The 12888-nt window shown below is 37.5% G+C and overlaps 1 protein-coding gene across 1 annotated transcript; it reads right to left on the minus strand.

The window, feature by feature from the left end:
• Window positions 1-1386: 1386 nt before the first annotated feature.
• On the minus strand, window positions 1387-11294 carry LOC133548846 (cilia- and flagella-associated protein 99-like). Its single transcript, XM_061893781.1, has 13 exons — window positions 11181-11294; window positions 6686-6792; window positions 6434-6611; window positions 6272-6352; window positions 6087-6155; window positions 4919-5002; window positions 4737-4822; window positions 4401-4605; window positions 2914-3055; window positions 2691-2842; window positions 2418-2623; window positions 2158-2344; window positions 1387-2065 (listed from the first exon to the last, which is right to left on the minus strand). The coding sequence occupies exons 1-13, from the start codon at window positions 11292-11294 to the stop codon at window positions 1985-1987; spliced, it is 1692 nt and encodes a 563-aa protein (XP_061749765.1). The 3' UTR covers window positions 1387-1984.
• Between the last annotated feature and the right edge of the window lie 1594 nt (window positions 11295-12888).

Raw genomic sequence — 12888 nt, forward strand, 5'->3', positions numbered from 1 at the left:
ATCTCAAAGGGCTGCACAAGCCACAACACCCTCAGCTATGAAACCCACATCAGGGCAAGAAAAAACTAAATTCAATGGGAAAAACAAGAAACCTTGGAAGGGACCGCAGATGTTGAGACCCACACCCTGGGTAACCGGTGCAATGGATGCCAAGTGGCTAAGGTTAATAGTGTGAGAGTCCAGTCCGTAGTGGGGCCAGCAGGGGATCCTCTTGCATGTAGACAAGTCGGTGCGCAGAGACGTCACCGACTGATGCATAAGGTGTGGTCCATCCCGGGTCCTGACTTCATGTGAAAGTCCAGTCCGTGAGAGACCAGCAGGGGAAAAAGAGTGGTCCATCCTGGGTCCCGACTTTGAACAGCTAGCACAGCATCTGTGGTCACCTGATAACCTCTCCAAGCAGGAGAGGGGGCCAGAGAAGAAAAGAGAGACGGCAGATCAACTGGTCTAAAAAGGGGTCTATTTAAAAGCTAGAGTATACAAATGAGTTTTAAGATGGGACTCAAATGCTTCTACTGAGGTAGCATCTCTAACCGGTATGGCATTCCAGAATACTGGAGCCCAGATAGAAAACACTCTAAAGCCCGCAGACTTTTTTGGGGCTCTGAGAATCATTAAAGAGCCAGAGGTCTTTGAATGCAGATTTCTGTCCAGGACATATGGTACAATACATTCAGCAATAAATGATGGAGCTAAACCATTAAGTATTTTATACGTAATTAGTAAAACCTTAAAGTCACATCTTAAGTCCACAGGAAGCAAGTGCAGGTGAGCCAGTATAGGCGTAATATGATCAAACCTTCTTGTTCTTGATGAGCAAAAACATGTGAAAAGTCTAACAGACGCATTTTGTACCAATTGTCATCTTTAATGCTAGACCTAAGGAGACACGGAAATTATGATGCAATAATCGAGACGTAAGAAACCCATGAATAATCTCAGCGTCGGTGGTGAACAAATCAGACGAAGTCGCTTGATGTAATTGTTTGGTTGTCAAATGTCTAGCAGGTACGATAATCAGCATTTTTGTTTTCTTAGCGTTAAGATGCTGGACATCCAATGTTTAATTTGTTTTTAAATTCTAATCCTCGAAGTGTTTGTCCTTAGAATGTGCTCTGGGCTAATACAAACTGAGGTGCAAGGCACAAATTGCCTCTGGACCACACTTTGGACGCCCCTGTTCTAAAACATTGATTGATTGATACTTTTAGTAGTAGATTGCACAGTTCAGTACATATTCCGTACAATTGACCACTAAATGGAAACACCCGAATAAGTTTTTCAACTTGTTTAAGTCGGGGTCCACGTTAATCAAATCATGGTAAATTCATAGCTTAATAAGCACTGTCAAATGTCCACAAAACTGTTGGTTATGGCCTCTTCTTTTATTAAATTATATTATATGAGGTTTATAGGTTTAGAAAAATCCAGGACTGGTTTTACACAATGCTACACTGTATTTTACATCCAAACTATAAATCCCTTAGTAGCCTGATGCATTTTCTCAGGATTTACTGCCAAGCCTTCATGCACTCCTGCAGGAACTCTTCTGGGATCCACGACACGGCAATCTGGTCATTGTCCATGTCTTGATGAGCTTGAGAAAAAGGAAAACAGTGCCACGATCCTACAATGCCAGGTTGGGTGATGAAGGAAAAGGAACAGTATCTAAACCAGTATCTCGAGCGCTAAAAAGGCTTAATATAGTGACATGGTCACCTATACCACCAGCGCCACCCTCATATTCTCTGGCAGACCAAGTACGTTATAATGCGGTTATGAACAAAAGTGAACAGGTCGCACGTGACGAGCCATCATAAATGAATGTATTAATGGGAAACACTGATGAAATATCTCCATCAAACATGCTGCTTATGCACTTATTCAGTAGTGCAGTTTTACACTGCAACCACAATAACATAACTTATTTATAAGTAACTTATTTATAAGTTATAAGTATTTATCTCTGCACCACTGAGTAATATTATCTTGGGGAGTCTTTCCCCTCGATGTACTCCTCTAAACGCTTCTCCAAGTCCTCCCAATTCATTTTCTGCATTCCATCCTGTCAAAACAAGATAACATTATTTACTATGACCGTGACAATGTTAACACCAGCACAAACAAGTCATTCATTGTTATGGATTTTATACTCACTTCGTTGTGGGTCTCAACTGTGTGTGATGCTGCCTGCTTTGGAGGTTTATTAATGTTGCTTTCACTTTGCTTTAGTTTCTGGCACTCTTTTTTCACCTCTTCAAGTTTCTTCTGCAAGGCCAAGACCTTCTTGTCCTGAGTAGCGACCCTCTGCAATCGGAGCTTGGCTTGTTTCTCTCCCTCTTTCCTGCAACATAACACAACTCTAACTGACACATGTATTTCTTGCTTTAAAATCTAGTGTTTGTCATTTTGCTGACTTGATGGCAGCAGCCTTCGCCAGAGCCCTACTCTGGAGGATAACGGTGTCCATGTTTTCCGACAGCAGCGTCTTCTTTCGCTGCTTCTCATCATGGATGTACAGTCGCTTGGCCTGCTCTTCGTACATCTCTGCTTCCTTTGTAAGGAACAGACGCTCCTTAAGCTCGACATGGGACATCTCTGACAGCAGCTCATGGCCTGCAATCTGACACAAAAGGCAAACAATGAAAAAATTTAAACTTTTATCTTACATCCTTTGCAATCTCTCACACCTCTGTATCATCAAATGTGTTGTTTCGATGGGTAGGAAGACATTCCATGGTGTGGACTTCATTTATAAGTTCCAACCTCTTGATTTGCGCTGCCTTGGCTTCTTCTTGTGCTAGACGAACGAGCTCTTGATTGTGCTCAGCGAATTCTTTTACTATGGAATAGAATGGTTCGGTTATAAGGAGAAATCAGGAACAAATAGTACAAAAATAATACTTTTCTTACCAGCACTTTGCTTGAATTTATTCACCCTCTCTTTAGCTTTTGTGGAGTTATTGTAACTTTCTATCACTTTGTGCACCAGGTCTTTCTTCTCTTTTACTTCCTCTAGCTTTTTCTGTGCATTTTTCTGACAGCGTTTAGAGGCCTGCAAGAAACCCCATATTAAAAACCCAACGTTCATGTTTTAGTCCGTCGTCCAGTGCAGTGTCATAAAGGTGCTGGAGCCTATCCCAGATGACACAAAGTTAGAGACGAGGCACTTTGTGGGCATTATTTCCTGTCAACCACTTGTCAACACCTACAACGGTGCCTCTCAAGATAAAAAAAAAAAATCAGTAATTTGCTCTGATTTCACTTCCGTTTCGGTCGCATCTTTTGTGGCTTTAAGTTTTGGTGCTGCTTTAAATTAATATGTTGTGTCGTTCATATTTGTTGTGGCTTTTTCAATTATGCTGTCGAAAGTTTTTGTGTTGTAATTAATGATATTGTCTTGTGGCATTTACATTTATGACCTTTCAGCCACTGTAGCTATCCGCCATTTGTTTTGATGACGTCACAGAAAGCCAAAATAAATGTAATGTTTGGCGTCCTTATTCTTAAAAGTGCTAAACAACATATAAAGTTTACCCTTCTTAAATCCAATGTTTTCCTTTTTCTAGTATCGATAGAATTGATCGATTGCATTTTGAAAAGATCTTGGATCGATACCTGTCTTTCATAAGGCAAACTTGCCAAGCACAGATCAATATACTTGAAATTTAAGAATATAAATTGATCTATTGATATTGTTTAATGTGGCCAACGGCCATTCATTTTGCATCCCAAAACAATTTATTGACTCCGTATAGCGGCCACCGATAAATACATTTGCCATACCACAGCCCTTGAAATTCCATTTCTTAAACCGGATTTGCGGTGGCCGCAACGGGTACTCCAACGGAGGGGTCACAAGCTTCTAGACCATGCAGCCGCGCTGGCAATTGGCAAGTCTCATCGTAACTCTGCTAAACGTTGGGCAGTTGAAAGTCTGGCATGAATGGGAACAGCATCCCATTAACTTGAGCAACAATGAGCAGGCTCAAATGTAATTGTTTGCAAAACTGTATTTTAGAAACCTATATAAATGACACGTAAAATGCACACGTAAATGTATACATCATTTTTTTAAGGTCAACATGTATGGATATTAATAATGGTGGCCAACCTGCGTATAGTGGCCACCTGTCTCTAGCGGCTACTTCATTTGTTTCCCTTGAGTAGTCGCTATAGACAGGTTTGACTGTATATACACAAATAGATAGTCCAGCTCCCGGCCAAACTCTTTTAACCCAATGTGACCCCAGAGTCAAAACGTTTTGGGACCCCTGGTCTATACACGTCTGCCAATTAACGTCTTGGAATTGCACCTGCATGCAATGTCTACTATATATCCATGCTAAAACACTTTTAGTTGGTGTTTCTTCTTGTTGACAGCTAGTCTTTGCACCCACCTCAATTTTTTTAAGCTGAGCAGCCTTCTTGTTTCGTTCTACAATTTGTGTGCGGGCCAAATTGGCCTCCCAATGGCTGAGATTAGCATCGGCATGGTTTAGATCAATCCTGGCCCACCTCTCATGAAATTCTTTTTCACGCATTTCTCTCTGCCTCCGAAGCAAGACTGAGGGCTCATGTGCTCCCTCGACCAGACTCTCTATTCTAAATACATGGGAAAATAATGGGCTGTTATGCTCATTTTATATTTAAAAACATATTTTAACATGATATAAGAAACGGTAAGTAATACTAAATGAAAGGTTCTAAATTGCTGACTGATAGAGAGTGTGCACCTCTGCAGCGCTTCCTCCATATGGCGGTCATAGAGAGCCCGCCGTCTCAGCATAGCTGCAGTGTTGAGTTTGATAGGACTGACGTTCTAACAAAAAACAGAAACATGTGCGGTGAATTAATATTTTACTGAATTCTTATCCACTAACCTAGTCCAATTGTTGATAGAATAAGGCATTCTCACCTTAATGGGAGGAGGTTTAACGTAATGAATGGAGTCAAACTGAAGCCTTGACTCCAACTCTTCACTTATCTGGTACAGCACTCTCTGCAAAACACATGTACTTGGTAAATGATCAGTAATGCAAACATAGTTTTACGTAATAGAATAACGTTGTTTGTATTGTAATACACTAAACTACACAGTGGCACAATGAGACTCGCAGCCCTGTTAGATACATAAAACAATAAAAGGGATTTAGCCAAGTTCCGATAAATAACTGTTGTAACATAAGTATAAAAGCTTGCAGAATTAGGAGAGTAATGTGGAAAGCTGTACAAAGAAACAATTAGCATTATTTATTGAGGCTATCAAAAATAAGTGCTTATTCACAAAAAAGATTGCATTAATCATGTAGTTTTAGATTAATCACACAATTTATTTTGCGTAAACATGCTCCTTTACCTTAACCACAGAAGTTTATCTGAAAGGCGGAGCAGGTTATTAAACTGAGTGATCAGGTCAATGCATACCTCAGTGCAGGGGTAGGGAACCTATGGCTCTAGAGCCAGATGTGGCTCTTTTGATGACTGCACCTGGCTCTCAGATAAATCTTAGCTGACATTGCTTAACACGATACGTAATTAATAATTCCGTAATCACAGTGTTAAAAATAACATTCAAATTATAAAACATTCTCATGCATTTTAATCCAACTATCTATTTTCTATCGCACCTGTTCAAAATGTCGCATTAATGGTAAGAAGTATTATATTTATTATTGGTTAACTTTAGCATAACAATGTTATTAAAAAGAGTAAGACACTTATTATACTCTAAAAATGTTAGTCTTACTTAAAAATGCACGCATTTAGTTGTATTCAGTGCTAAAAAATATTTCATGGCTCTCAAGGAAATACATTTTGAAATATTTGGCTTTCATGGCTCTCTCAGCCAAAAAGGTTCCCGACCCCTGACTCAGTGCAAAGAGGAGTAAGAAGACTCCGACTATTTTGCTCCGACACAAATTATACTTCAAAATACACTCAGCCAGAATTTTAGATTAAATTGTGACCACAATACAAAGGTGTAGAAAGTCACAATTTAAAACAGATTCCATACAAATAGCACAGTCAATTTAATGAGTGAAATGTGGTATTTTTTTTACAATTTGCCCAGCTTAAGTACCTACCTGTGTGCGCTCAGACTTTGTCAGATTTGTACACCGGAACTGTGTCATATTGTTCTTGCGCAGTAACTCCTTCAATGAAAAACAATATGTCAACACAGTGGCCAGAAAATAAAATAATTGTAACGATATTATAAAGCTGAATTATGACACTCTTTACTTTTTACTCTTTAACATATTATTCATACCTCAGTCATTTGATGGTTCCTTTGCTTGATCGCTTCTAACAGCTGAATCTCTTTTGGAGTGTTGTAAGTGCTCTTTGGTATCTTAAAAAACAAAAGCAGTACATAAGTTTATTTAACTTGAAATTAATTTGATCGTAGAAATATTTATTAAATGAAGCTGACTGGTTTGTATTTTTCCGCGGTAGGGCTGGGCGTAGATTTAGGTGGTAATAGCGGTTTGGGTTTAACAAACGAGAACGCCTCAATCTTAGTGGTTTTGCATGGAGTTTTATGCGGCTGAATCCCTTCAGATTCTTTTGCAGCAAGCTTCTCCATGAGGGCCTCAATCTCATTGCGCTTTCTAAAAGATAAAGAAGAGAAAACGTTCTTTGTCTAAGGAATATTGCTTCAAAACAGTCTTCATTGACTTCTTACCTTAACAGAGGAGCAATCCAGTGGTCCTTCACATATGCAATATCATAGATGCAATTCCATTCATCTTGTATCCAAGTGGTGAGGTTTGTAAAGAAGAAGCCCAAGAACTACAAACAAAAACATATGTGTAGAGTATATATACCTGTGGTGGGCTTTCTCTGATAACCTAAACACTATAGGAAACACTGACTTTTAAAGTTACAACATGAAATAATTCTAGTACCGGTATTTATTTAATGAAAATAAATATGTGTATTCCCAACAGTCTATTACTTACATTGTGTAGCGTGTGTCTCTGTAAGTAAGCAGGGACAAAACTTGGATTTCAAAAGTGTGCGTGAAGGGAGGGTCACAACTGGCTTGCTCACAAGGAGTGTGGTTTGAAGGGTAGAATAGCTGGTATTCTGACACGTGACTTCTGCCCGGAAATGAAAAACAGTGGTGGTCGACCAAGCTAAGATGGCTGTTATATAACAATGAGTGTGCAAACTATCAGAGTACAAAAGAGGCTTAAATCTTACTGTAAAAAGCAGGTATGAGCAAATATTGTAACTGTGCAATGGAATTGACCAGTGGTTCTCAACCTTTTTTCAGTGATGTACCCCCTGTGAACATTTTTTTAATTTAAGTACCCCCTAATCAGAGCAAAGCATTTTTGGTTGAAAAAAAGAGATAATGAAGTAAAATACAGCACTATGTCATCAGTTTCTGATTTATTAAATTGTATAACAGTGCAAAATATTGCTCATTTGTAGTGGTCTTTCTTGAACTATTTGGAAAAAAAGATATCAAAATAACTAAAAACTTTTTGAAAAATAAACAAGTGATTCAATTATAAATAAAGATTTCTACACATAGAAGTAATATCAACTTAAAGTGCCCTCTTTGGTGATTGTAATAGAGATCCATCTGGATTCATGAACTTAATTCTAAACATTTCTTCACAAAAAAAGAAATCTTTAACATCAATATTTATGGAATATGTCCACAAAAAATCTAGCTGTCAACACTGAATATTGCATTTTTGCATTTCTTTTCACAGTTTATGAATTTCATTCATTATTTGTTGAAGTATTATTCAATGAATATATTATTAAAGGATTTTTGAATTTTTGCAATTTTTAGAATATTTAAAAAAAATGTCACGTACCCCTTGGCATACCTTCAAGTACCCCCAAGGATACACGTACCCCCATTTGAGAACCACTGGAATAGACCCATATACTTTATCAAAAAAGATTTGTCGAGTGATATAGAGGAATATATCGGTCGCATTACCAGACATATCAAATGAGTGTGCTACAGACATCACTCTATGCGACAAAACAGATGGAAAACTTAGAAAAGCATGGAGGTCAACAATTTATTTGTGTGACTGGGTCAAGGAAATTGGTATCAAGACTCTCCCAGATAAATACGCGGTTTTTTTCTCGGATAAGGTTGCATTTCATGACTTAATATCACGTCTGAGCTACCATGTTTGTTGCTGTTGCACGCGCATTTTAAAATGAGTGTTTTTCCCTGTCTTTATCAAAATATGATTGTAGTTTTAAACATTGTATATGTGCTGAAAGCTTAATAAAGTATATGATTGTTGTCTTTGGTAAAAGCTTAACTGTTTTAGGTTTTGCCCACATTTGCTTTCTTTTATTGAGACATGCCAAGTTGGTGCTTTTCAAAACCCTCATAGCAAACATTTGTTTAAGAAATACAAATAATATCAAAATAATATTTAAATGGGAAATAATAAAAAGTATATTAAACAAACCTATAACAAAGTGATCACTGAAAACTCACGTATTCTTCGGCTCTGCACCTTTGGACTGGAGTGTGAGCTGCATGCTTTTTTCGTTGTCATTTCCACAAATCTTGCACTTCCTCTCAACGAAGTCTGAAGAAACGTTTATAATTTTCGCGATTTGAACAGTTCGTACAGCCGAAAACTACACAAGCATAGACCTCTCAAAGAACTCTGAAGAAACGTTTATCCTTTCCGCGATTTGAACAGTTCGTACAGCCGAAAACTACACAGGCATAGGGCAATTTTTCTTTGAGAAAGGCTAAATGGCGCCTAGTACTCATGGAAAACAAGAGTTAGTTTGACCACCACTAGCTTTCATTGGGCAGAATGTGAGCCATACTTGACGTCAGTAACATCCCAGCAATAGATGCATAATTTGGAGTAATATATCTTTCTGTGTGGAGTTGGCATGTTCTCCCGGTGACTGCGTGGGTTCATTCCGGGTACTCCGGCTTCCTCCCACCTCCAAAAACATGCACCTGTGGATAGGTTGATTGGCAAAACTAAAATTGGCCCTAGTGTGTGAATGTGAGTAAGTGTTGTCTGTGTTGGCCCTGCGATGAAGTGGCGACTTGTCCATGGTGTACACGGCCTACCGCCCGAATGGAACTGAGATAGGCTCCCGCACCCCCGCGGCCCCGAAAGGGACACGCGGTAGGAAATGGATGGATGGATGAATGGGAAACAAATTGCTCAATAATTTGTTTTTGGCATGAAACAAAGTAAACATAATTAATAAATAGATGCTTATTTTTCAAGATTGCATTATGATTTTCTTTCATTTTAGCCTTCTGCGTAAGGACTGATACTTAAGCCTTTAAAGCTGAAGGACCAACGCAATAGCTGCGATTTACATTCCTATTTCATCAGCGCAAGGCTTGGTCTACAACTCAACCTTTAAGACGAGTACTAGACTTTTGTTTTGGATTTTTTATTTGTCTTGTTCGTTAATCACATTACCGTGTGGAGGCAAACTCGCTTTTATCTCTCATTTGACCACCGATTGGTCAGCTGCTGTGTCCTGTCAAATAATTGTCATGTTGGCAAGAAAGCAAGCATAGAAAGCCAATCAATGGGCAGTCTAAAGGGACAAGCTTTAGCATTTCCCGCCTGGCTCTAGAGTTAGACTTGTCTCCATTCAGTATCGTGTGGGAGAGCGGTTTGCTGATGTCAACGTTGTGATTCAAGTGGCCCATGGTTGGGGGTGGGGTTAGGATATGGGCAGGTGTATGTTATGGACAATTTTATTGATGCCATTTTGAATGCACAGAGATACTGTGACCAACTTTCCATAGGCCACAATCAACCTGATCAACTCTATGCTAAGGACATGTGTTGCACTGTGTGAGGCAAATGGTGGTCCACCAAATACTGACTTTTCTGACCCCCCCGCCCCAATAGTGTAATAATCATGTGTTCAATCAGCATCTTCATATGCCACACTTGTGAGGTGGGTTAGATTATATTGGCAAAGAAGAAATGCTCACTAACGAGGATTTAGACAGATTTGTGAACAATATTTGAGAGGAATAGTTAATTTCTGTATACTTAAAGTTTTACATCTTTGAGTTCAACTCTTGAAAAATGGTAGCAAAAACAAATGTGTTGCATTTAGATTTTTGTTCAGCATATGTGTATGCCAAAGTTTTTGTCCAATCAGATTTCAGCTTCCATGTGTTGACATGTTAATGTAATCTGCCCAGGGCCATCAGAATAAGGAGTCTATGTACGATGTCACTCAAATACAAATAGTAATAATGAGGCGGCCGCTTTAACCAATCTGATTTCAGATTTATCTCACAGTGCCTGCATGCAGGCTTTTAATAACATCAGCACTTTTCTGTACTGTGATTGGTTGATCAGAGCTATTGTTCAACAAGCCAATTTTTTTATCCTATTTTTGTGATGTTATTAAATATTGTAACATTGTGGCCAAACACCAAATTTACAGGAAGCCTCACCACATAATGCTCATAGTTATTAGAATAAATGTTACTTAGGCGTATCTTGTAATAAGGCTATTCATTCCAAATACACTCTGTAATGGCACGTCTTGTTATATTATTGATGGTTTCTATATTTTGCAATGTGATAGTGGTGGTAATAAGAGGTGGATTAAGTCGGTTAGGTCCCCACTTATGTCCCAGGTACCAAATGCACAGCCAACCACTACTATACAGTGCATCATAACACCTTGTCTTGTCAATGCAACAAGCATCTTACATTGTGCATTTTCCTAATATCCAGAGATTTCACAATGTTGCTGAATTCCTGAAGTCCAAGGTCCTCAAAGTAGAATATGATGAGGTAACATATCACTAAAAAGCAACACAAACAAAAACTGTAAGTCATTTTCATTTAAACCTAAAACCAATGTTTTTTTCCAACTTACCAACAAAATGGCTGTAATAACATTTGGATATAAGTTTCCCCCCCTGGCCATAGAAAGGATTGACAACTACCTCCAGTAGCTTCTTATACTCCGTGCATCCAGAGACAAGATCAAGAATGAACTTCCTATGCTGAGGTTCCATATTCTACAAAATGTTTGCAGTAAAGGAGGTATCTTTATTTTCAAATGTCATATAAGCATTGGTTATTCTTGCCACTGAAATGGATTGAAAGCACATATTTGGACTTATATGTGATCATGCAAGGCACGTGTTTGGTATTTATATTCTCATACTTGCTTACCTGCAGATCCTTGACTGCATCTTCTATAAAGTCATCCAGACTCTGCTTTCCAGCATTGAACTTTTCCAGCAGCTCAATGGCCTCTCTCACAAGGTCTCCGTAGCTTTTTGCCATTTTAAATCAACACAATTACACATAACTTGTGATAAATGTATCCAAAATCAGAATCGCAAGGAATGTCCAAATGTTTGTGGAACACACGTAACTTATTGTGACGTTTGCCCAAGGTGAGATCATACATAATCATTACGTTTCATACGACGTATTAATTATGGCGTATTCCGCAAATCACTTCGCTGCCTTCGAGTTCAATTGGAAATGCGTCGACTCGTTATTACATCTTACAATTATTTTTATTTTAAAGTACACAACGTTTATTAACAATCACAGTTATATATTCCGTATAAAAATATGTTTTCATGTTTATGTTTTAGTTTAAATGAATGACGTCGAGTAAACCAGTTGACAACATTATGATAGCAGCACGAGGATTCAACATTTGGACATATAGTTAGCGTGAATGTCGTCAACATTGGATGTAGTCGCCTGATTACAAAAGACAGGTACGTCTTTGTCCTCAAAATAGCTCTACTTTGTTTTTAAAGAGATATTTTAGGATGGCATTTAACATACCTTTGGGTTTTTCCACCTGTGTCTAATAGCTAGCAGCAGCAGGCTGTCAAATGCAGAGACCAACGAAGAAGAATTGTTCGAGAACAGTAGCAAGCAAGGTACTGTGGTTTAAAAAAATAATAATAATAAATAATAACTAAGAAAAAAGACTAACAACAAATATAGGCAGTTTTTTCGAATGTAGTCTGCTATACTCAGTAGGTTAACTCAGTGGTTCTCAAATGGGGGTACGTGTACCCCTGGGGGTACTTGAAGGTATGCCAAGGGGTACGTGAGATTTAAAAAAAAAAAATCTAAAAATAGCAACAATTCAAAAATCATTTATTAATATATTCATGGAATAATACTTAAAGAAAATATGAATGTAAGTTCATAAACTGTGAAAAGTAATGCAACAATGCAATATTTAGTGTTGACAGCAAGATATTTTTGGGACATGTTCCATAAATTAAAGATGCCTTTTTTTGTGAAGAAATGTTTCCAATTAAGTTAAAGAATCCAGATGGATCTCTATTACGATCCCCAAAGAGGGCACTTTAAGTTGATGATTACTTCTATGTGTAGAAATCTTTATTTATTTAAAAATAACTAAAAAAGTTTTTAGTTATTTTTATATCTTTTTTTCCAAATAGTTCAAGAAAGACCACTATAAATGAGCAATATTTTGCACAGTTATACAATTTAATAAATCAGGGACTGATGACATAGTGCTCTATTTTACTTCTTTATCTCTTTTTTTCAACCAAAAATGCTTTGCTTTGATTAGGGGGTACTTAAATTAAAAAAATGTTCACAGGGGGTACATCACTGAAGAAATGTTTAGAAGGTCAAGTATTTCTTATATATATATATATATATATTATATATATATATATATATATATATATATATATATATACAACATATATATACATATTTATATATATATACATACAACTTATTATGTATATATATATATATATACAACATATATATATATATTTATATATATATACATACAACTTATTATGTATATATATATATATATATATATATATATGAAATACTTGACTAGGTGTATCTAGCGGTAAATATA

This window comes from Nerophis ophidion, linkage group LG03 (genome assembly GCF_033978795.1).
Source record: "Nerophis ophidion isolate RoL-2023_Sa linkage group LG03, RoL_Noph_v1.0, whole genome shotgun sequence".
Taxonomy (NCBI): domain Eukaryota; kingdom Metazoa; phylum Chordata; class Actinopteri; order Syngnathiformes; family Syngnathidae; genus Nerophis; species Nerophis ophidion.